Source organism: Sciurus vulgaris (genome assembly GCF_902686455.1).
Source record: "Sciurus vulgaris genome assembly, chromosome: X".
Classification (NCBI taxonomy): domain Eukaryota; kingdom Metazoa; phylum Chordata; class Mammalia; order Rodentia; family Sciuridae; genus Sciurus; species Sciurus vulgaris.
Genome location: NC_136471.1, coordinates 969,010 through 993,002, shown reverse-complemented (window position 1 = coordinate 993,002; position 23,993 = coordinate 969,010). Strand labels below are relative to the sequence as shown.

Here is a 23,993-nt window from a genome sequence, read left to right as displayed (position 1 = left end):
CTGCAGACACATCTAGACTCCCAGCTAGCTGGCTGGAACCTGCTAGTGCTGTCAGTTCTGGTGCTAGTGAGTGAGAAGGAAACTGAACGTCCTGGGGACATAAGACTCTGGCAAGGTATGGGATGGCTTCCAACTTGGTGCCCAAAACCAAGAAAATACAAGCAACAGTTTGTTGGGAGAGTTTTGGTATGCAATATGGAGAGCCTCTGAGCTGTAGCCAGAAATGAAGAATATACCCTGGCACCAGTACACCCAGGCCTCTACCTCCCCAAGCTGCACAGGTAGGGCTCTGTGCTGGGGTTTTCTCCCTATAGGAGACAGCACGAAACTTTAAATGGAGTCCCACTTAATGAAGTGTTTTAAGGTGCTTTATGTGGGTACTACTAGATCCTGGAGACCTGCAGTGTAGGCATTGTTTTCTGGCAGGGAGCTTCTGTTTATAATCTGAGCTGCATCTGGACCTGAGAGGCATCTTGTGTTGATTAAAATTGCCTAGGAGTTGAAGCTGGAGATACTTCCCTTTCTAGAGGTTTGTGGTGTTTGTGATGCAGATGGAAACCCAGAGAGATCATTGGCATTTTAACAGCAATATTTTTATTGCTTTAGAGGGGTCCCCTAGAGCAGACATTGTTTTTTTACAGCCCTTTCATTTTTGGCATTTTAGAAAGTTGCAGAAAATGTCTTTTCCAAAGTAAAAAGAAAAGTAGCCCAGCGTAGTTGAAGGTGAAGGAGCTCAAGACTTCAGAGGACAGGGTCCATTGCTATTTTGTGCATCATCTTTGCTTAGCAGTTGCATTTTGATGATACTTCTTATTCCCAGTTTCCAGAGATCCTTTGGAAATCCAGATCAGAAGGACCCCATCTATCAGGAAGATAAAACCCTAGCCCTTCAGGAACCTGAGCAAGAACACTGGATCCTATTGACCTATTTAGGACAGTTGCAGAGAGCTGGAAGCAAACACAGAACTAGTTGAAGCAGCCCTGTTTGTCTTAAAGCAAGGGGAATAGGAGTCCCAGACACAGGAGAGGCATACAGTGGGTCCCCCCCCTGTTCTGCAAGCTTAGTAGACCCAGGAAACAGGCACCCACTGTGGAGAACTGCATGCCTGGTCAAAGGCTTCTTGCAATTTCTTAAGGGTTTCATCAACGTCATTATTGACCAGTGAGAGGTCAAAGTAGTGAGCGTACTGGCTGCGGATAGCCTCAGAGTCCTTCTGCAGCTGCTGGAGGGCTTCCGTCTGTAAAGAATAAAGAGCAATGGATTAAGCACTGCACGTCAGGCCAATGTCAGGTTTAAAGCAGACATTGATTGCTGTTAGCACTGTCCAGCTCCCTATCACTTGTCTTGTTTTATTGGCATAGTGCTGGGGCTGGAGCCCAGAGCCTTGTACATGCTATCCAAGTGTGCTACCAGTGAGCTAGAGCCCAAGTTCTCCCTGTCCACCTATTTGAAGGCTCAAACTCAGAAGATACTGATTGCCTGGGAGGCAATCAATTAAGAACACTGCAAATCTCAGAGGATCTCAAGGTAACCCTGATTATAATCAAAGGCCTCTGGAAGGCCAATAATAGCTACTACATACCATGGACTTCATTGACATCTCCCAGTTAGTGCCCTTTAGTGTACTGAAGAGCCATTTCAGCAACAACTTGAGTTGCAATCCCAGGGCAAAGATAAATGTGGCCTAAAAATCATAGGCCTTGTTTTGGCCCCAGATCAAATCCCATGAAAACACTGGTCATTAAACTACAGAAAAGTGAAAATGCCTGCACAGTTTAAAATAACACCAAAAGAGATGCCAAACTGGTGAGATAGCACAAGGGACCAATAACCCAATGGAAAAAATGAGCTAAGGATGTGGCCAAAGTACAATACAAATGGTTGTTTTTGCATTTTTTAGTTGTAGGTGGACGCAATACCTTTATGTGGTGCTGAGGATCAAACCCTGTGCCTCACGCAATCATATCTTGAATGAATAGAGAATCACCCAGACTGAGTGAACCCCACCCACCTTGAACAGCCCCTTCCCACCTGAGCACCCTGGTCAGTAGGTGCAATGAACACAATGAAAGGTGAAAGTTCTGCTGTTCGAACAATCTTCAGGGTCTAGAAAAAGAAGAGAGGAAGGAAGAAAAGGAAACAAAAAATTGTCAGTGGATTCCTTGTCATAAGCAACTTTGGGCTTTTATCAACCCCAGTACTATTTTCTATCACTTCCAGTACGACTGTTCTTGTTCCAGGCTGATCCCACTTAAAGTAATATGAAGCAGCTCAACTCCCAGAAGATTCCCAGGAACACTGCTCTTTATCATCCCTTTCTCCATCCTCTGCACGACTGAACCCATCACTCTTGAGTTGCCATGCTCACCTACCTGGGGCTCGATGTCAAGGATGGCAATCTTGTCTTGCTTATGAATCTGGTGCACTGTTTCAAATTTGGTTCCAAACATGTTGCCCTGGTAGCTGCCAAACTCTAAAAACTCATTTGCAGAGATGTTCCTTGTCATCTCCTCTGTTGAAATGAAGTGGTACTCTTTTCCATCTTCCTCACTTTTCCTTGGTGGCCGTGTTGTATCTGTGTGCAAGGACCCAAAATCCCTGATGAACTCTGGGCCCTTATCTCTTAATGGCTTGGCCCATCATGTCTGTATGGAAACCCTGTCTGCAGAAAGTATAATACAGGGATTTCTCCCATGGGTTCCTGAAAGGCTGATGCTAGAAGGCAATGCAGACCAGGAAATGCCCCATCTACCTAGAGTATATTTAATTTTCAAGAGGTAAAGCCTAATGTAAATTTTTTCTTTCATTTTCCCTATATGAAGTTACATATCTCAAACTGTCAAATCCAGGGATACTGAAACTCAGAAATGAAGAAATGACAGATGAAAATATTTTAAAAATGGATCTACAGGCTCTGGTCACGATTTCTTTTTATGACCTGGAAAGAAGAGTACTTCAGTTTGGTTTAAACTTAAAAAGTTAAAACATGGGGCTGGGGATATAGCTCAGTTGGTGCTTGCCTCAAGTACAAGGCTCTCAGTTCAATCCCCAGCACCACCAAAAAAAAAAAAAAATGATTAGGAGACACATCTGTTACTAATATAAATTATCTAATGCTCCAGATACTGTAACTTAAAACAACATCCCAACCTCCCCTTCCCATCTTCCATTGAACATCTCCTTTGCCTTCAACATCATCCCCTTTTCTCTCAACTGGTTCCTTCCTCTGAACCCACAACTTCTTTTTAAGCTCTTTCCATTTAGACAAGTCTGACCTGGGACATTATCTTCATTTTCATGAGAATTAGAGGCAGCCTAAATGTCAAACTACAGTGAGATAGCTAAGGAAATTAGAATATATCCATCATCCAAATTATAGTACATCAGTGAGCCAGGAGATAGGTCTCAAAGTGAATTAGAGGACCATGAGAAAATGTTTATATAGTAGAATGAAAAAAAATACATCTAAGTTTTAATTCTTAATTTTTAAAGCAGAATAAAAATGTTGACCTCAGTTTCTGTTATGTAAAAAGAACAATAAGAAAACAAATTATGTTTGTGAGCTGCAGCAATATTGGGTACAAATTTTTGTCTTTCCAAATTTTTAGTTTTTATAATCAAAAAATAAAAAAGGCCACAAGGCATTTCAGACAGTGGTGTTAAATGTGAGAATATACCCTGTCCTTTAGGCTCTCACTTGCCCTCCAAGATGCCCAAGAGCTACTTACATGGGGCAGGGTACACAAACTTCTCTGGATTCTGGCTGAGCAGGGCATTCTTAATGTGGCTGCGACCCACCCCACTGGCTCCTGCATGGAAAAAGAAGAAAGACTTCCATCACTGTCCCCTGTAGACAAAACCAGACATGGGAGTGAGGTGGGACATAGATTTTCATTTCTCAGTGCTCAAAATTGCCAATAGGTGCTAGGCACAGTGGTGCGTGCCTGTAATCCCAGGAACTTGGGAGGGTGAGGCAGGGGGATGGCAAGTAGGAGGCCAGTCTCAGCAACTTAGCAAGGCTCTAAGCAAGTAAGCGAGGCCCTCTTTCAAAATAGAAAATGAAAAGGGCTGGGGATGGAACTCTGTGATTAAGTGCCTCTGGGTTCAATCCCCAGTAACCCTCCCCCTACAAAAAATATTTGCCAACAGGTGAAAAACAAGTTGATGTTCCATGTGCGCTGGGTTCAGGGTCTTTGAGCTGTTGGAAAAGTTGAGACCACCAAGAGGTTTCAGGTCATTTGGAGGAGGTCTCAGAACATGGTTCCACGGAGGAACCAACTAATGTGAGTTCTGTTTGCAAGTATACTTACTTTCCTGAGCTTTCCAAAATTAATGGAATGGACTTTAAGCCAGTGTTTTTACTGAAAATTTCACCAGAATCCTAATATAGATCTCTAACCAACTAATGTTTCAACTGTAAGAACAGTTATAGCATATCACTGGGGTACCACTACTGCCAGATGGGTGGACAAAGAGGTTTAGGAATAAACCCAATCTGAAAGAATCAGTTGTTAAATAGTAAAAGCAAACAAACTAAGCCAACTTGTAAGCTTTTTCTTTCCCGTGTGAGGTAGACCCAGATGGAGTATTTTTAAGGACCCAAAAAGTTCCTTATACCTGCCCAATATGGAGAACCCAAGAGACCTCACTCCATTTCTCCCTCACTGCCTGTTTTTGGGATGGGTACATAAAGTAGGCAGGGAAATAAGAGGAATGTGCTCCTGAATAAGCAAAGCAGTTTGGGGCAATGAGAAGATACCGATCAGCACCAGGGTCTTCCTCTTGAAGGCGGGGAGCCGAACAACTTCCTCATAGGAAACAACATCCAACTGGTCAAAAACTAGAGACAAAAAAACCAAGCAAGATTCATTTCCAGAGCTGACAAGCAGGGAATGAGATGAGGCCAAGAAGGTTTGTGGGGAGAAACACATCTGTGTTGGAGAAGGGGTCAGTAAAGCCACCTAAAATGGTTAGCTCAGAGAGAGAGAAGCCCTTATTCTGACTCTCCATCCCTCCAGCTCCCGAGGATTTATGCCCTGGCCATATCTGCTTCTGAATAGGCAGATGACTTCAGGTTCTGTGATTTGCTCATGCTCTTATGTCTGTGTTAGAATGCTGCTATCAGGACAGACACCTTTAATAAATGGCATCTGAATGTTGAACTTCTACTTTGTTGTTGGCAGCTTGCTTGAGCCCATTTATTATCTAAATATACAGTTGGTCCTCCATCTTCATGGGTTGTGCATCCTTACATTCAAGAAACTGCAGATTGAAAATATTGGAAACAAATGTGTCTGTACTGAACATGTATAGACTTTTCTTGGGATTATTCCATAAACAATATGGTAAACATCTATTTTCATATCTTTTACATTGTATTAGGTATTACAAGAAATATAGACATAATTTACCATACATGAGAGGACTGCAGATTCTATGCAAATACAACACCACTTTTATAAAAGGGACTTAGGCATCAGAGATTTGGTTTCTGGTGGGTGGGGGGGTCCCAGAACCAATCCACTAAGGATACTGAAGGACGATCTTGTTATATTTCCAACCATGATAGGTTAAAAAAAAAAGCCAAAATTAGTTCTCAGGAAATAAGCTACTTTCTAGGGGTGCTCAGACACTGCTGAAGGTGTTGTCATGAGTGAAGTGTAAACAGAAAAAAGTCTAGAAATCTGTTCAGCTGGTTATCTGAGGCGAGGCAATGAGCAGGTGTGGGTAGGACACAAGCCTTCCTTTGTATCTACTAGTGTTGTCTCCCTGATTGCAGTGGGCTTGTGAAAATGAATTGAATGAGAGAAAACCAGAAGAAATGGCATACTTTCTGTATGACCTATGTTCAACTGCACACTGCAACATCTCCCCTTTTCTGCTGGCTAAAGAGCCTGGGAAACACCCTAGTGCAGCCAGGACCATGGACATGAGACAGTTTGGAACACTTACTTGAGCTGTGCTTGGCAAGGTACTTGTCTTTGTACTTCTTCTTCTTCCCAAAGGGACTGCAGCTTGGGGCTTCACTTGGAGCAGATTGAGCCACACTTGCCACTCGCCTGGCAGAAACAAATGACCGAAAAGGGTCAGTGGGTTCTCAGTGTAAAAGCCTCCGGACTAGGGGCTGGGGTTGTAGCTCAGTGCTGGAGCGCTCACCTAGCACATGTGAGGCATTGGATTCCACCCTCAGCACCACATATAAATAGATAAATAAAACAAAGGTATTGTGTCCATCTACAACTAAAAAAATTAAAAAGAAGCCTCAGGACTGGGTGACCCCCTGACACCCCTTCTTTCTACACTAAACTTCCAAACTGATTCAACTCCTTCAATTTGTACTGGCTAAAAAACTCCATACAGCAATGGTCTCCCAGGGCTCACCTACCTCCCTTCCCTCTCCTTTGTGGAGTTTTTATGTGGAAATATTTCCAAGAGGAAATGAACCCATACCATATCCTCCCCTTAAGGCAGCCTGACCACTTGGCTGGGCTCCTTCAACCTCTGATGTATGTGAACCATGGAAGGCCATCCCTGCATTAGTCTGAGTGACATCAGGCAGGGGGCCTTAGGCCAGTACCCATCCCATCTCACTACAAGAAATATACTGTCCACTGTATACATGCATTTGTAAATAAAATATAGACATGCATACATATCGCATATATAATCGAAACAATAGCTTCATGAAACAATATGTGTAATATATACTACTATTTCTATTCAATATCACTTTAAATGAAATACTTGTTGCAGTTCACTAAATATGAGTTTCATCTCATATTCTCCTGGGTCTTCCTCAGTCTTCTGCTGCTTCTGATCTTACAATGTTCTTAATGAGGTATTAGCTCTGAAAATGGCCTAGAAGCCACAGCCAACATTCTCCAGGCTTTGACCAATATCATCCACGTTTTGCACCACATTTCTTCTGTTGCTCTAATGATGTTTATTTCTGCAAAGCCCACCCTGTGGTTTAGTGCCACTGTATCATCACTGGAGACAAGTTCAACCCGAACTGTGGCTTAAAACTCAGACACTGGTATATGAAACAAACACCTCTTAGCATTGTAATCTTCATTCTGAGCTTACTTTGCAGAAACAGAGGAAGGGTTGACAATGGATGTGGATTGTTCTACATGTATAACCTAGCACTAGGTGAGCAATCTGACTCAGAGATAGGAATTATTTTTTCTATGTACCAGTAATCTACATAAAGGACACATACTTAAAATGAGACTGTTTACTGCAGAAGTCAGAAGTCTTCCCACAAAGAGCACAGAGGGGTAGGTCGGAGGTGGGAGACAAGGGAGGACTTTGTTACTGTTTCATTCAAGGAAACAGGCCCACAGAGAGATCCTTTACCTGTAATGAATGATCTGTCAGTAAGCTTATCGGCTCATTGTGGACCCTCCCTCATCCACTATTTCAGGGAAGCTAGTAGGTCTGCTCAGGAGAAACAGAAACTATACACAGCACAACAGATTTCTAAATCTAAGCAATTATTTGTGGCAGGCAGATGCCCTTTCCATCTGCAAAGTCCACCTGCACAAAATTGGCTCACCATTCCTGCAGCTCAGGGGAAGGGATCAACCCTGCTGACTCCTTGGAGGAACCTTCCACCCGTCCCTGCCACCAGTTGCTGTCATCTTTGTTGATGATCTGGATAATGTCCCCTGTAACAAACTTTAGCCCAGCCTCCTTGCAAGGGATCAGATTGTCCTTTTTGGGATCATAGTCAAACTGTGCTCTCATGAACATCTGAAAAAAAAGTCAAAGGAAACTGCAGGTGGCAACCAAACGAGAAACACCAGCAACAGAGCATATATAGAGAAACTTCCACTGTATGTAAATAGGGAATGAACAACATTTCTAGAAGACAATCTAATAATGTGAATGTGTCCCAAGTTTTCAAATGCATTTATCTAATACAAACTAGTGCTCTCAGGAATGCTGTGTGGGCGAGCACACTCTTCATAGAATTATTTTTAAGAGTGAAGTATTGGAACAACCTTATTTTCCAAGAAGAGGGAACTGGTTGATATGGTTATCTACTAAATATATAGCCATAAAAATTAATTTTAGAAGAATATTAAATGCCATTGGAAGACACTGCTGATAATGATGTTAATTGAGAATATCATTAAACAAAAATGATCCAACCCACTGAAAGAAGAAAAGAAATAATGAAGAACAGAAAGAAATTAAATAGAAAATTGCATTGAGAAGATCGACTGTGGCAAAATTGGTTGTTCAAAAAGATTAATGAAATTCAGAAAACAGAGAAGATACAATTTGCCAGTAGAGATTCTAGAGATATTAAAAAGGTTATTAAAGGATATTATGAACACTTTCAAATCAATACATTTGATAAATTCCTTGCAAAACAATTTACCAAAAGTGACATAACAGGAAATTGAAAATATGAACTCATAAACCTATCAAAGAACTTGAATCCATTATTGAAAATTCTACTCACCTGCCCCCAAACACACTTGCATATACACATTCACCTGATGGCTCCTTTGTTAAATTTTTCAAACAGTATTTGAAGAAATAAGGGTAATCTCATACAAATACAAATTATTGAAAATGATGGTACTTCCTAACCCACTTATAAGTCTAACACAACCATCTGAAATTAGATCTTATTTGGTTGTGATTTATTATTATTTGATTTGCTAATGGTTTTATTTCAGATTTTAACATCTCTTGCTTGAGAAACAGACAAGTATGCCTGCTCTTACACTTCTATTGGGACATTGTGAAGATGTGTGTCTTCTCTCCAAGATGATATGAGGATTTATGCAGGATAAACAAACGGTCCAACAGAAAAGAACAGAGTTCCAAATAGACCTATAATATGACTTATGAGGGCTGGGGCTGTGGCTCAGTGGCAGAGCGCTTGCCTAGCATGTGTGAGGCACTGGGTTTGATTCTCAGCACCACATATGAATAAATAAATACAATAAAGGTCCATTGACAACTAAATTTTTTTTTTTTTTTTTTTTTTGCAGTACTGGGGATTGAACCCAGGGCCTTGTGCTTGCGAGGCAAGCACTCTACCGACTGAGCTACATCCCCAGCCCCTAAAATTATTTTTAAAAAATGATTTATGAAAGGGCTGGGGAGATAGCTCAGTTGGTAGAGTGCTTGCCTCGCAAGCACAAGGTCCTGGGTTCGATCCCCAGCACCACAAAAAAACAAAAAACAAAAAAAAAATGATTTATGAAAAAAGTAATGGTGCATATAACAGGAATAGGACAGTCACTTTAGTGAATAATTTCAGGTCCATTGATATTCATATAGAAAAACTGGACTTTGGACCTCTTTCCTTATAACATTATACAAAAATAAATTCTAGATGGGTTTTAGAAGAAAACTTAGGAGAATCTCTTCTTGACCTTGTGATAATCAAAATATTTTAAAATAAGACATAAAAAGGACTAATCATAGAAGAAAAAAAGTGGTAGATAGGATTTCATTAAATTAAAAGTTTCTAGTAAGTAACAGCACCACGAAGAAAATGAGAAGACAAGCCACAAAAGAAGAGAACATATTTGGGATACATATTACACAGGATCTTATACAGAATAAACAAGGGACTCCTGCAAATTGGTACAAAGAAGACTTTAAGTGGTACCTTTCAAAAGAGGATATATGAGTGGAAAAAATCCTCATATAAAAAGGAGCTTACCCTCCTTAGTTGTCAGATAGATACAAATTGAAATCAAAGTGATACTACCACCACCAGAATGGCCAAAGCGCAAAAACAAACAAAGTCAGATGATTCTAAGACTTGGTGAGAATGTGGAACAACTAGAAATGCCATCCAAGTGCAGTTGAGAATATAAATTGTTACAATAACTTTGGACAACTACTTGTCAATGTCATCTAAATATGAACATACTTGTACTCTACAACACACCAATTCTACCCCAACAGAAAGGCATAGATGTGTGCACCAAAACATATGGCCAAGAAGGTTATGGCAGCATTTCCTAAGAGCAAAAATGACAAATGGAAGAATAATCATACTATGTTCACACAATGAATCAATGAGGATGGATCATCTGTTGGAACAAGCAACCTAGATGACCCCGCAGAACACAAAATTGAGTGAAAAAATGAGACACAAAATCATTCTTATCATATAGTTTAATTTGCATAAATTTGAAAAGGAGAAAAACCTGTCTCTGGTATTAGAAGTCAGGGTTGTGGTTAGCCTTGAGATAATAGGCATGAGGCTTAGTAGCTGCTGGGCAGATTCTGTCTCTTGAGCTGGGTGTTGATACAATTTGTCCTCAGCCAATTTTACACTTGTGATGTGTGTACTGTGTTCTATATAATGCCCACATATGACAAAGCTTCAATTAAAAAGTTGACTTTAAAAGATGATTAAACCATCACAATATATGTAACGTGCAATAGAAATTTTAGAATTGCTTTTCTTTTTTTATTTGTTCTTTCTAAATATACATGACAGTAGAGTGTATTTTGATGTATTATACGTACACAGAATAAGTATAACTTGTTCCATTTAGGATCCCGTTATTGTGGTTGTACATGATGTGGAGGTAACATTGGTCTTTTAAAGTTCCATCTTCCACATTCATTTTCCAAGGCTCTGTCCAATCTACTCTTCCACATCACTGACAAGATTCAAGTAGACTAGGAATGGTGAGGTATTGGTGAGAACACTTAAAATGTACTCTCAAGAAGTTAGACTCCATTTATGTATGATGTGTCAAAATGTCTTCTTCTGTCATGTATGCCTAATTTGAACAAATTTAAAAGTTCAAAAAATAAATAAAATAAAATCTACTCTCTTAGATGTAGGATTACATGAATGGTGTGACTCTACATTGTGTACAACCAGAAAAATGAAAAGTTGTACCCCATTTGTGTACTATGAGTCAAAATGCAGTCTGCTGTCATGTATAACTAAACAGAACAAACAATAAAAAAATAAATTTTCTCTTCATATCAACTGCATGTTCTGGCACAGTGATTTGTGTCCAGTGGACTCTCAAATTTTTATAAGTGCTCAAAAGACTCTTTTTCCTCCTTTACTTTGATACTATTAACCACTGGGCTTTGTGATCAGATCACTATTTTTAAAAATATTTATGTTCCAATTTCCTTGATGAAACCTGGTATCTCACAAAAATTCTGTGCCTGTCTTTGACGACAGGCAAAATGATTATTTTTTCACATGTTTAATTGTATTTGTAGTTTTCCTCCTCTAAACGATCACTTCATTCTCTTGGCCATTTTCCTCTTGTAGTTGTATTGTTTCTTGGCCATCTGCAGATAAGATCACCCTTTCCTTTCATATCTAACCACTGGCAGCAAAGAATCACGAGTAGGGCTATGATTAGGCCACTGCCTGGTTGATTTTCTGCTACTGTCTTCTGCCTCCAGGAAAGGGAAATGAGCTCATGTATTTTCATTTATAGAGCATCAACCAGTATATAATGGGACTCTGAGCCAAGCAGCTAAACAGTTTTGAGATATTTAGAACTTTAAGTTAGAATCACACCAGGTGCAGTGGCACACACCTGTAATCCCAGTAACTTGGGAGGCTGAAGAAGGAAGATTGTGAGTTCAAGACCAGCTTCAGCAGCTTAGTGAGGCCCTAAGCAACTTAGAAAGACCCTGTCTCAAAATAAAATATAAAAAGGGTGGGGAAAGTAATTAATCACCCCTAGGTTGAAACCCCAGTACCAAAAAAAAAAAAAAAAAAAAAAGTTAAAATCACATCACTTACAATCAAAATCTCAACAGAGAAAAAGGTGCCACCTACCTGTAGCGCAGGAACACGACTTTGCTGATTGGGAATTACTTTTAATGAGATCATTCCTTTGGTTTCTTTCTATTAAAAAGTAAAGAAGAAATAAAATTGTAAGAGCAACTGACTTGGATGATTCAGAGTTCTATAAAATCATTTTTACCCTCAAAGCCCCAGGTTTTTCCCCCAACAGCTATGTTTCCACTACATTTTGAGACAAAAAATGTCATGTGCCCCATAAATCAGCATAACTGTATAAAGACATAATAATAATAATAATAATAATAATAATAATAATAATAATAATAATAAAGCTACTGACTTTCCCTCTTCCCACACTGGACCATCAAGGGGTCCCTAAAAATTTCTCAAAAGGAACCCTGGCACACAAATACCCACACCATTCCCCACACCAATGATGACAGCATTACAAATATTCACATTCAATATACACATGCACATGTACATTTTTGTTTTGAACAATGGGATCATACTATGTACATTAGTCTACAACTTGCTGTACTCTGGAATCACTTCAGAACATACTTTTAGGTGACTACAGGAGCACCTCACTCATTCCTTTTCATGGCTCTGTAGCACTCCACATTCCAGCTGCATCAAGGTTCATGCAGTTTGCGCTCCCATCAGTCAGCACGCAGGCTGTTACCAGCTTGTTTTATATAATCCTCTGCATCTGACATCCTTGAACATATATCCTTAGATATTTATATTTTTATTTTTACAGAACAGAATCCCTTGGTGGAAATATAGAATCAAATGGTAGGAACATTTTGAGTTTTAATAGCTATCCTCAGATTAATTTTCCAAAAGATTATAACAATTCCATTCCCACCAGGAGTATATGAGAGTCCTTTACCCCCAAATTCTTGCCAGACTCACATATTAACATTTCTATTTAATTTCTGTCAATCCAATGGATGCAAGTATTTCATAGTTTCTTTAATAATTTTGTCATTATAACTAAAGTTGAACATTTTTTTCTTTCTCACTTTCTTTCAATTTGACAAAAATTTTATATATATATATATTTTTTAATCACATACAGTATGTTATTCTGAAATATGTAAACATTGCAGAAAGACTAGACTGAATTAACACACACATTACCTCTCATACTTTTTGGGGGCTGAGAACACTTAAAATCTACTCTCTTAGAAATGTTCAAGAATATAATTCATTGTTATTAACTACAGTTACCATGTTGTAAAATATATCTCTTGAATTTATTCCTCCTGTCTACCTGGAATTTTGTATCCTTTGACCAACATCTCCCCATTATCCTCTCCAAACTCAGCTTTTGGTAACTACCATTCCATACTCTACTTCCACATAATGTCCTCCTGGTAATGGAGACAGAAATTAAAATTAAAAGGAAATGTTAACAGGTAATTCTGACAAGAATTTGGGGGTAAAGGACTCTCATATACTCCTGGTGGGAATGGAATTGTTAAAACCCATTAGATATGAATAATAATAGCTATCTTGGAACTGGGGTTGTGACTCAGTGGTAGAGCACTTGCTGTGCAAGAATGAAGCACTGGATTCGATTCTCAGCACCACATAAAAAATAAATTAAAAAATAAAAGCATCATGTGCATCTACAACAAAAAACAATTTAAAAAAATAAAAATAAAAATAATATCTATCCTGAATGAACCAGGAGGACATACCATTTGATTCTACATTTCCACCAAGGGATTCTGTTCTGTAAAAATCTTAATGTAAGTATATATAAACAACACATAAATTCATTTATATATGAAATCTAAAAAAAAAAAAAAAAATCTCATAGAAGTAGAAAACAGAATGGTAGTTACCAAAAGCTGTAAACACAGGAGAGAAAAGTGTCTGGCCTTCACCAAAATGGTCTCACAGGGAAGGGATAGAGATATAAATAGCCTGATCACTTATAATATTCATTTCTCTCTCACTGTTTGACTTCTTGCTGAGCCCATTGGAGCCCAACCGATGCAGCCATTAGAGACCCAAGGCAAAGTACAGAAAAATGGCAAAGAATCACGAGGAGCAAGCATGATGGGGAACAAACATCAAGCACAATGCTGCATGTAATAGGTGCTCAACTTTTCATTTAAAATATTCCTTTCTGTCTTCATAATAGGGCTTCGTTTCCTCATTTTGCAAACACTTAGAGAAGTTCATTTACTTGCTCAAAGTCACAGAGCCATAAATACTAAGGCTGGGATTTGGAGGTGCCATTAAAGAGTTCCTCTAACTCCTGGTAACAATGTTCTTCCCACCACACCAGATTGATGCTCTGGGTTACTTGTGCTGCTTTAGAGTTTTACTAAATGGAAGCAAAGAAATGTCATTTCTTATATTGAACAAAGATCAAAAGAGATAACAGCTTCCTCAATAAGATACAAAGATTTTGGCAGAGAAATGGGTTTGCTGATATCAGTATGCATCAACACTGCATGAAGATAATGAAAGATCTTCATCTAGCGTGGAAAATACCTACCATTGCCTTTTGCAGCTGATCTACTGAGTGATTAGTCACATTTGTGCCATTGATTTCTAGGATCTCATCTCCCACATGAAGAGAGCCTGCCATGAAACATACAATTAATGCACAGAAAAATGTTTCAAACAAGAGCTGTCGATACAATTCAAGATACCAAAAGTAGAGAAATCATTATCTAGAGCATGTTTTAAAGTAGAGTGTATAAAATACTCAGGATTAAAACATCCAACCATGAGAGATGTCCTATCGAATTCTGGAGGGATGTATCAAGGCACTTGACAATTCAAGACTATCTTATTCTCCTTGACCTCAGTCATTTAAAAGATGAATAAAAGCATCCTGTCCTCAAATTCCTGGAACTACAATGGCTACTGACTTAAGGAGACCCCGACATACATGCATATACTAAAAAGAATAACAAAGCAAAGCAAAGAACTCAGTTGTTGTTTAGTTAAAACTCCAAAATATTCTCACATGATAAAGTTTATTAATGTTTACATTCTATGTGAACAGTGGTTACCAACATTTCTATCACCCTGGATATAAAAGACTAAGAGTTTATTAGATAGGAAAACTCATTTAAATAGCCCTAATTCCAAAACTAGGAAAACTTCCAGGCAGCATTCAAAGTATGGTATGGATTAAATGGCCAAATACAAGCTAAAAGCATGACGTATTTTAGCCTATTATTCTATTCTTTCATCATTTCCTAAGATAGGTTTTACTAGATGATGTATCTGAAAATTGAATGCACTTTAATATTTAGGAAACACAACAGTCAATTGTCATTATTTATTTAACGTCTGCTTTCCTACACTGTTAACTCCAGGAGGATAGAGATGATGATCTGTTTTCTTTGCTGCTGTATATTCAAAGTTAATACAATGGGTGGCATATAGTAATGACTTAAATGTTAAGTAACTATGAAAATATCAGTATACCAGAGGGCTCAGAGGGTGAGATGGTGGCAGTGGGCAATTCATACTAAGATTTTCTAAAGAGCCAGTTAGTAAGCCACAAAAATTTCTTGGCACAGTTACAAAAATGCTATCAGTTTTGAGGATTATAAGCTTCATGTCCCATACCACTGAACAGGGAGTAAATGATTAACCCTGGAATAAAACATGACTGAGATCCCCCACAAAGTACCTTGTCTATGAATCATGCCTCCATGAAGAATTCTGGCCACAGTACAGGACTGTTTTTCATTCAGCTTCAGAGTGATTCCCTGAAATAAAGGCAATGACACAATAAATTTTATTTTAAGTCTCTATGATTTTATCTTTAAAACAGCTTATGGCAATTTTTCAGGAAAAATTTTTCCCATCTATACCCAAAAGAGTCCTCTACTAGAATGGGCAGGAAGCCTGCTTTGAGAGGAGCTTTGGATGGGGACTCCAAGACACAATAGTAGAGTTGGCTGGTTTCCTCACTTCACAAGCAGACTTCTTCAATAACTCTTTTTTTTTTTTTTTCTTTTCTGAGGGATTTTTTTCCTCACTTTTTTTACTGGCTGCATTAACTGTTTTGTGACCCAGTGACACACAGTGGAGAGTAAATAGTGGGTGATAATATGAGAATGGATTACCATGGGCTCCTCTGTGACCTTCTCAAACTGTATGAGACGCACTTTCCGCACCTCTTGTCCCTTGGCCTGGGCAGGGCTACCCGGGGCAGCGGACCCATTAGTGTACATGTCCTCAGTTACAGCATTCAACTGGTTCGACACAGCCTATCAAGTGAAACAACAGAGCAGTGCATGAAGTAAACAGCAAAGGCCCACGCTCAGTCCATAATCCACCATCCTAAAATCCAAAAGGTTCCAAAAACTCAGTTATAAGTTCAGGATCCAATCTCATTTTAATCACTGCGAAGCTATTTGTAAGCTTGATTTATTCACATTAACAGATATGCTTAACTAGACTATATAGATATGTTAACATGTTTGATTTATAGGGTGCTCCCCTAGATATTGCTGGGAGTGTTACTATATGTATATATATCCATATATAACATGGACTTCAGAAGTTTTCAAAAACTTCTGAATCCATGGGGCTGGGGCCATGGCTCAGTGGTAGAGCGCTTGCCTGGCATGTGAGAGGCACTGGGTTCCATCCTCAGCACCATATAAAATAAATAAAATAAAGGTTCATCAACAACTAAAAAAAATTTAAAAGAACTTCTGAATCCAGAAGCACTTCAGGTCCCAAGGTTTAAGTTTCAATATGGTACACACATGTACACACACTGTATATCAAACACTGAGGGTGGGTCTGTTACTTCATGACAAGAGAGGCAGAAAAGGAAAAGTGCAGAGAGAAAAGTGAGCAAGGATGACAATGTTTGTTCCCAGTCACCTCTCCAGTGATAGGCACATTGGTGAGCTCAAGCCCCAGTTGCTCTTTCCTACAGGATAAATGGTTCTAGGTCAATCATATAAGCATATAGAAAAATGAATATTGACCCCTAAATAATTTTATAGATAAAAAACAATCACAGATGGATTTAGATCCAAATGTGAAAGGTAGGAGGATGAAGCTCTGAGAAGAAAACATCTCCTTAATTGTGAAGTAGGCAAAAAAAAGTCCTAATTTTAAAATGAAAACTAAAAACATAAAGAGTTTAAAATTAAGAAGCCTGTTCATCAAAAACTCCACTTAGGTAAGCGAAGTATTACTGGACAAGATATAGGAGACAATAATCACAGAAGCAAGCAATTGATTTCATCCAATCTAAAATCACTCTTCAAAAGACGAAGAAAAGCCCAGCTACTGGGATGCTGAGGCAAGAGGATCACTTGAGGCCAGGAGTTCGAGACCAGCATGAGCAACTCAATAATGAGAGGACAACTAAATGAAAAGATGGACAAGAGATATGAACAGACTCCTAACCAAATAAGACACATGAACAGCTGACAGACACATGAAAAAGTGTTCACCATCACTGTAATATAGGGGAATATAAATCAAATTAAAATTACAACAGGGTGCCATACCCCCACTAGGATGGCAAAATGAAAAAGACAGATGATACCAAGTGGAAATCCACGATTGGCATGCTGGTAATATTCTATATCACGGTGGGGGATGGATTTCACAGGAAGCAATTGCTAAAACTCACCCAGTGGTACATTGTGATTTCCCCAGTTTATACTTCCACCTGCAGAACAGGCTTGAGCTACAGAAGTGAAACAGACGTGGTTGCTTTTTGGGTACAAACTGAAAGTGGATCCACTGGCATCCTCGTGAGCCCAGATACAAAAGGGAGATGAGAAGGACTGGGGTAGAAGCTTTTGGATAAATATGTCTCATAATATACAGTACTCTTTATAACATACAACCTTTTAATTTTAATTTACAGCTTCCTTTCTAAGTGGTAAGTACAAACTCTGATAAGATGGTAAGGTTTGAAATACTGTTACTTATTTTTTGGTGGATACCAGGGATTGCACTCAACCACTGAGCCACATCCCCAGCCCTCTTTTTATTTAGAGACAGGGTCTCACTGAGTTGCTTAGTGCCTCGTTTTGCTGAGGTTGGCCTTGAACTCATGATCCTCCTGCCTTAGCCTCCCAAGCCGATGGGATTACAGGCATGGGCCACCACACCCAGCTCATGTTACTTATTGGGTGACCTCAAATGAGGGAAGTTACTGAGAAAGAAAAACCACTTCACCTAGCAACTAGAACTTTAAAAAAAAAAAACCCTCACATGACACAGTCATATGACATTACTGCTGTAACAAAATTGTTTAAGATAGGGTTACAATTTGAAAATTGACTTAGGCTAGCTATAAGCACAGAACTTCCCATAACTCTAAGGTACTCTACAGTAGATGACTCAATCATACAGTTAGCACTATATGGGGAGACACCATGTAGCCCTGAAAAGAGCAATGTGAGAAAAAGAATGCCAGCATCAGAATAAAAATTAAAAATGGATATATTCATATTTGCTTATGAATGACAACTCTGAAAGGAGACATAAGAAACAGTGGTTGCTCTAGGGAAATGAATTGGGTACTTACAGAATGGTGTGAGAAAGAAGTTGTTTCCCATGGTACCTTCCAGATTATGTACTATGTTTGCATTAGAAAGAAATTAGTAAAAGTTCGGCATGGTGGTGCACACCTGTGATCCTAGTGGCTCTGGAGGCCAAGGCAGGAGGATCACAAGCTGAAGGCCAGCCTCGGCAACATAGTGAGGCCCTAAGCACCTAGCGAGGTCTTGTCTCAAAATAAAAAATATAAAGGGCTGGGGATGTGGCTCAGTGGTTAAGCACCCCTGGGTTCAATCCCCAGTACCAAAACAAAAGGAGAGAAAGAAAAGAAGTGTCATATAGGATTGGAAACACATATGGGAAAGTTGCCACTCTAACCATCAGCTCCACTTTCAAGACAGAAAGAAAGAATTAGGGCCAGGTCAGTGGCACCTATATCCAAGAACATCCCCAGTGTATATCTCCTTTTGTATCACTGGCAAGAACTGTGGGGTGACCATCCTACAGTACCAAATGGACTGGAAAAATAAGAATTTAGTTAGGCACATTAACATCCCAAACAAGATCAGGGATCTGGAACTGAGAAGTGGGATACTGGGTTGGCAATCAACTCTAATAAAATAAACACTATTTACTGATTCTCACTTTTGAAATAAATCCTGAACAATTATAGAGAACAAATTGTAAATGTCAGCACCATGACAATATTAAGACATTCATACACATGATAAAGGTTAAGAGGCGAGAACAGGAGAAATAAAAAAATAAAGGGGGCCTGCGGTTGTGGCTCAGTGGCAGAGCACTTGCCTAGCATGTGAGAGGCACTGGGTTCGATCCTCACAAAAATGAATGAATAAAAAAAAAAAAAGAATAAAAAATAAAAAAAAGAATTAAAAAAAATGAATAAAATAAAGGTATCATGTCCATCCATAATGAAAAATTAAAAAAAAAACTTTAAAAAAATAAAAGGAAGGGGCCAGTAATCTTTTCCCCTTACAAAGTGGCAAGTTCAAACTCAAGGAATAAATGTATAAAGTTCCAAGAACACAAATGGTTTCACTCACCTGGCCCATTAAGTTACACTAAAAGTACCTCTGGATGACTTGACTGGTTGATAAAGACACACAGATGAATGCAACAGAATAAAAAATTCTGACTTATATCCTCTTATCACTAGTAATTGTGAAAAAGCTAAAATCCAAAGTCAGAAATGAATTCTATCAGCTAATCAGCAACTACCATTTATGCATCTTAGCAACCATAGTATATACAGGTGGCCACAAATTCTGGAAATTTATCATTTTCTTAAATGTACCATTAATGAAGCAATTATAATGACTTACCTGTTTCCTGGCTTGGTGGGTTCCTGCATCATGTTTTCTTCTTGAACCCTCACAAACTTTAAAGTCTGTGCTTGTTTAATTCCTGGAGCCTGAGACTTATTAGTCCTTAAAGCTCAAACAGTTTCCTAAAACACTTTGTGCTTCCAAATTTAATTTTTCTTAATTTAATGAGTGATGTTATTACACACAAAATCCATCACTGTCTTAATGTTATCATGGGAACTCAGAGCCAGGTGTCTAGATGTGTTCTTGTATGTGGAATGGTGTTAGTTGGGCTTTCTGCTTTTCTTCAGTGGAAGGAGAAGCATTTGCATGTGTACAGAGTGCACTGGATAGATGAAGCACATTGGAAAAGAATCTTTAGACACTTGGCCTTTGGAGTGATGTATGTGTTCTTAGATGAATTTAGTGCCTGAGAAACAAAGCACCTAGTTAATGTATGACATTTACACAGTACATGCCAGAAAAACCTGGCTCTTAGGCCTTCTTCTCTCCCCAGTACTTGTCATTTGTGGTTAAACAGTGTTAATCTCTTTCTAATTCCCTGGAGCACTCTTGGTTTTCTCAGTTTCTCTTGTTTTTTTCCCAAAGTGTAATAAGATATTGTCCATAAAAAGGGTGGGTATTTGTGGCACCGGGGCCCCGGTCCTACATGACAGGCTGGCAGGTATTGTTGGGCAGCCCCAGGGTCTGTTGTCCACTTGCTTTCTTGGACTGGGCCTTCTAAGTCTCCATGTGGAAGCAGTTGGCAATCAGCCTAGTAGGCTGAACAAATGTTTGTTTTTTCCTGTGGTCACTGGTAAATTGTCACTTGCTCTGGATGAGAAAGCCAACTTTAGTTACCCCTGCTCTATTCACTGTACCCCCACCAGCCCCCAGCCAAGTTTGTTTTTAATCTCTTTTTTGATTCCAACTTCCTTTGAGCAACTGTCTCTGCCCTTTGAGCCCTGCTGCAGATGTTTCCTCTGAAGGAGGTGTATAGTACTGAAGAGCAGTGAGGGGTGCCCAGCACCACTAAAGTCTGCATTTTACATTATCCAGGATGAATGGGCAAAAAGCACTCCTGGCAGAGAGAACAGCCTGTGCAAAGACACCAGGATTCTTGCTCAATGCAGCACATTCTGCCATGACAGGAAGCTGTCCTGTCTGTCTGTGGGGTGCATGACCAGTGAGTCTCCTCCCAATTATTTATTATTTTTCCTGAGAAATAACTTCTGCATGGATTGAATTGCTTCATTTGAGGAGGGGATATTTCCATTGAAGGTTCTGAATACTAGAAAATATAATTTTCAAATTATTTAGTCCTCTCTTCAATTTTCCCAGTATGTAGTAGGATCTCAGTCAGTCTACCTTGTACCCTGCCCTTCACTTTCAGGATCTTTAAGAATTATTTTTTTAAGACTAGAGAGATAGTATAACTTGAAGATAAAGATCTGATTTTATTATGGTCACTAAGACCCAAGTAGGTAAGTTTTATCACATAAGTTCTGTTGTTTTCTATTTCATTTGTTCTTCTTAGATAAGACACTGAACTAGAACATCAGGAACAGATATTTCCCTCAGCACTATTGATATTTTGGGTGTGATAATTCTAGTTGTGACAATCAAAAATGTCTTCAGGCATTGCCAGCATGACATGAAAAATATAATTCGACTTTTCCTGGAGCAGTGGATTGCTCTAATCTTTCAGTGTTACTAAAAAGAGACTGGATGTGGAGTACAGAAAGGCAAGATTAAATAACCGTATTTCCAAAATGGGTTAGGGAGAGGGGAAGTGACGCCACAGGTGAGGAAGAGGAAATAAAGCCCCTGAATTAAGGAACCAGAATATAACTTTCATAATACAGATTTTTCCGATTCTTCAATTTTTCTTTTTTCCTTCATCTAAACAAATACACATGGGAAAAACAAATAGGTTTTGCTAAGAAGTTACTTTCTTGTGACACCTTTTCTGCTTTATTTTTCTTCATAACACCTGTCATCATCTTTGAATATTCTTTCTAGAAAATGGGTATTGATTTGTAGCTGTATCAGTCCACTACAAATGTCAGCTTTGCAGTATTCCAAGCACCTCCGTAAATCTCTCAAATGAAGGGGGTACAGAGTGCGAGGAGTACGGCTCCAGTCCTGCCCAGGGTGGGGAGGTGGCTCAGTGCTGTAAGTTACTGAGTCTGGGGAAGATCTGCTACACAACAGACAACCACAACCTCTCCTCAGGGCCTCTTTGAGGACAGAGGTTAACAGCTATTTTTTTACCAGCCATCACTGGAATCTCATTGCCAGAATTACCTCCAAACTGTTTAGATTCCTTGTTCCACCCATACACACAAGGCACCCCATTTGCACCTAGCAGAAGGAGACCTGCCTAAATGCAAAGGGAGAGTGAATGCGCACTTTAGAGCTAGAAGTTGGCTCTTACAACCATGTCTGTTGACCCAAACACAAGACTCCAAAAACCAGGCAGACCTATTCTTGAATGTATTCCTTCAAGTCTTTCTGTTACTAATTTCCGTCCACGAGATAGTTTTCCTTCACCTTAATAATTGCTCTGTCCTGGCTGCGGCCTCTCCTGATTTCCACCTAGAAGGGCGACTTTGGCCAAGGATCCACCGCACCCTGAGCCCAGCAGGAACCTGGCCAACCGCTCGCCCGGTCCCCCCATCCTGCTGACTATTGAGGCCTCCACCCAGCGTCCAGGACACCCAAGATCAGACCATACGAAGACAGGGACACGGGTGGGGAAAATCCCGCGGCGGATGGCCAGGCCCGAAGCGGAGTCCCAGTCCCGTACCCTGGGGACCCGAGGGGCCCGCTCACCTCCGGCCGGCTGCGCTTCTGCAGCAAGTGCTCCAGGTAGAGGTCAGAGAGCGCCGTGCGCATACTGCCCCCACCCTCGCCCTCACTTGACTTCAGCGTCATTTCGCAGGAGCGGGGACACCGGGACGTGGGACCAGCCAACGCTAGGAGTGGGGGACCCGGGGCCTACGGGGCGGCGGAGGCGGCAGAAACGCGGCAGCGCGTCTGCGCCCTTCACCACACTGCAGGCAGAGAACCGGGAGGGCAGAGGAGGAGCTCCGCCCACGCCCCGCCCGATCCCGCCTTCGCTCCGCCCTTAAGCCCTCCCACGCCGTGGCCTCCGCGGAGCCCAGTGCCTGGAAAACGCGTAAGAAAGCCCTGAGGCACATGTCCAGGGCACCCGCAGGACCGAATGGGCAGTGACCCTCAGATTCCCACTGGTTGAGCACGCAGCCCGTGCCTTGCCCGGGAGTAGCAGGAAAATATACGTATGCCTTCCCCTTCACCCCACCTGAACCACAAGGCCCCAGGCTCCCAGCTCCTGGTGGAGGTGACCCCAAGGATCAGGGTTAGGGTTAGGGTTGGAATCGCCTGCTTAGTGAAGCTTGAAGAATGTACGAGGTCGACGGACTTCAGGCTGTACAGATAAATGAATGCGGGCATAACAGGGCCAATGCATACTATAAGGTTTGGACATTACGAAAATGCCTTTAGGCTCCTCCTGTGCTGCTGGAACACTGTCTTTTACATTGCTGTTTAGTGATGATGAAAGACTTGGTTACCCTAAGGAGCAAACCGGTTTTACTTATCTTGGGAATAAGATAAGTAAAATATGAATGCCACACAATTTTTAAGGAACAACCAAAGCAGAGGGAGCACACATTCCTTGGGAATCTTAAAGGAGGATCCCTTTGTATCCTAAAGCCTAGGAGAAACTAAAACAGCAGTCACACTGGTGGAAGACTTTCTGAGGAAAAAAATTATATATATATGTGTGTGTGTGTGTGTGTGTGTGTGTGAATATACATATTCAATTTGCCATGTTAATGGCAAAAGTCATTATCAAGTAAAAAATATTCAATGTAACTCAATACCTCATTATTTTTTTAAAAAACTACTAATAAACTAGGTATAGAAACTACCACCCTTAACTTGATTTTTCAGTCATTTGTCAATCTATTTGTATATATTTAAGTGGAGAAAACTCAAATGCATTTCCTTTAGTATTTTGAACAAGACAAAGATGCCTCTATAGCCACTTTTTTCTCCATATGTATATTTTAGGAGCAAGGGAATACCCTTGATTGAACCCAGGAACACTTAACCACTGAGTTACATTCCCAGCCTTTTTATTTTTTGAGACAGGGCCTCACTAAGTTGCTGAGGCTGGCTTTCAACTTCCATCCTCCTGCCTCAGCCCCCAGAGCCACTGTGATTATAGGAATGTGCCACCACCCTCAGCTTGTTAATTTTTTTGAACTTCTTTATATATTCTGGATGTTAATCCCTTGTCAGAAGAATAGTAGCCAAATAATTTCTTCCATTCTGTAGCTTCTTTTCACGCTCT

The 23,993-nt window shown here is 40.0% G+C and overlaps 1 protein-coding gene across 1 annotated transcript; it reads right to left on the bottom strand.

Moving 5' to 3' along the window:
• Positions 1-484: 484 nt before the first annotated feature.
• Positions 485-22,684, bottom strand: MPP1 (MAGUK p55 scaffold protein 1). Its single transcript, XM_079123865.1, has 12 exons — positions 22,448-22,684; positions 15,878-16,021; positions 15,439-15,517; positions 14,287-14,372; positions 11,802-11,870; positions 7,560-7,756; positions 5,954-6,060; positions 4,761-4,841; positions 3,730-3,810; positions 2,374-2,576; positions 2,033-2,107; positions 485-1,238 (listed from the first exon to the last, which is right to left on the bottom strand). The coding sequence occupies exons 1-12, from the start codon at positions 22,547-22,549 to the stop codon at positions 1,062-1,064; spliced, it is 1,401 nt and encodes a 466-aa protein (XP_078979991.1). The 5' UTR covers positions 22,550-22,684; the 3' UTR covers positions 485-1,061.
• Between the last annotated feature and the right edge of the window lie 1,309 nt (positions 22,685-23,993).

Bases quoted from the DNA above. Each gene is read 5' to 3' on its own strand.
- MPP1 (XM_079123865.1), bottom strand. From the start codon at position 22,549: ATGACGCTGAAGTCAAGTGAGGGCGAGGGTGGGGGCAGTATGCGCACG. The intron at 14,373-15,438 runs GTACTTTGTGGG...GTTTCATGGCAG, and splicing joins AGGCATGATTCATAGACAAG to GCTCTCTTCATGTGGGAGAT. The intron at 4,842-5,953 runs GTAAGTGTTCCA...TTTTGTCTCTAG, and splicing joins CCTTGCCAAGCACAGCTCAA to TTTTTGACCAGTTGGATGTT.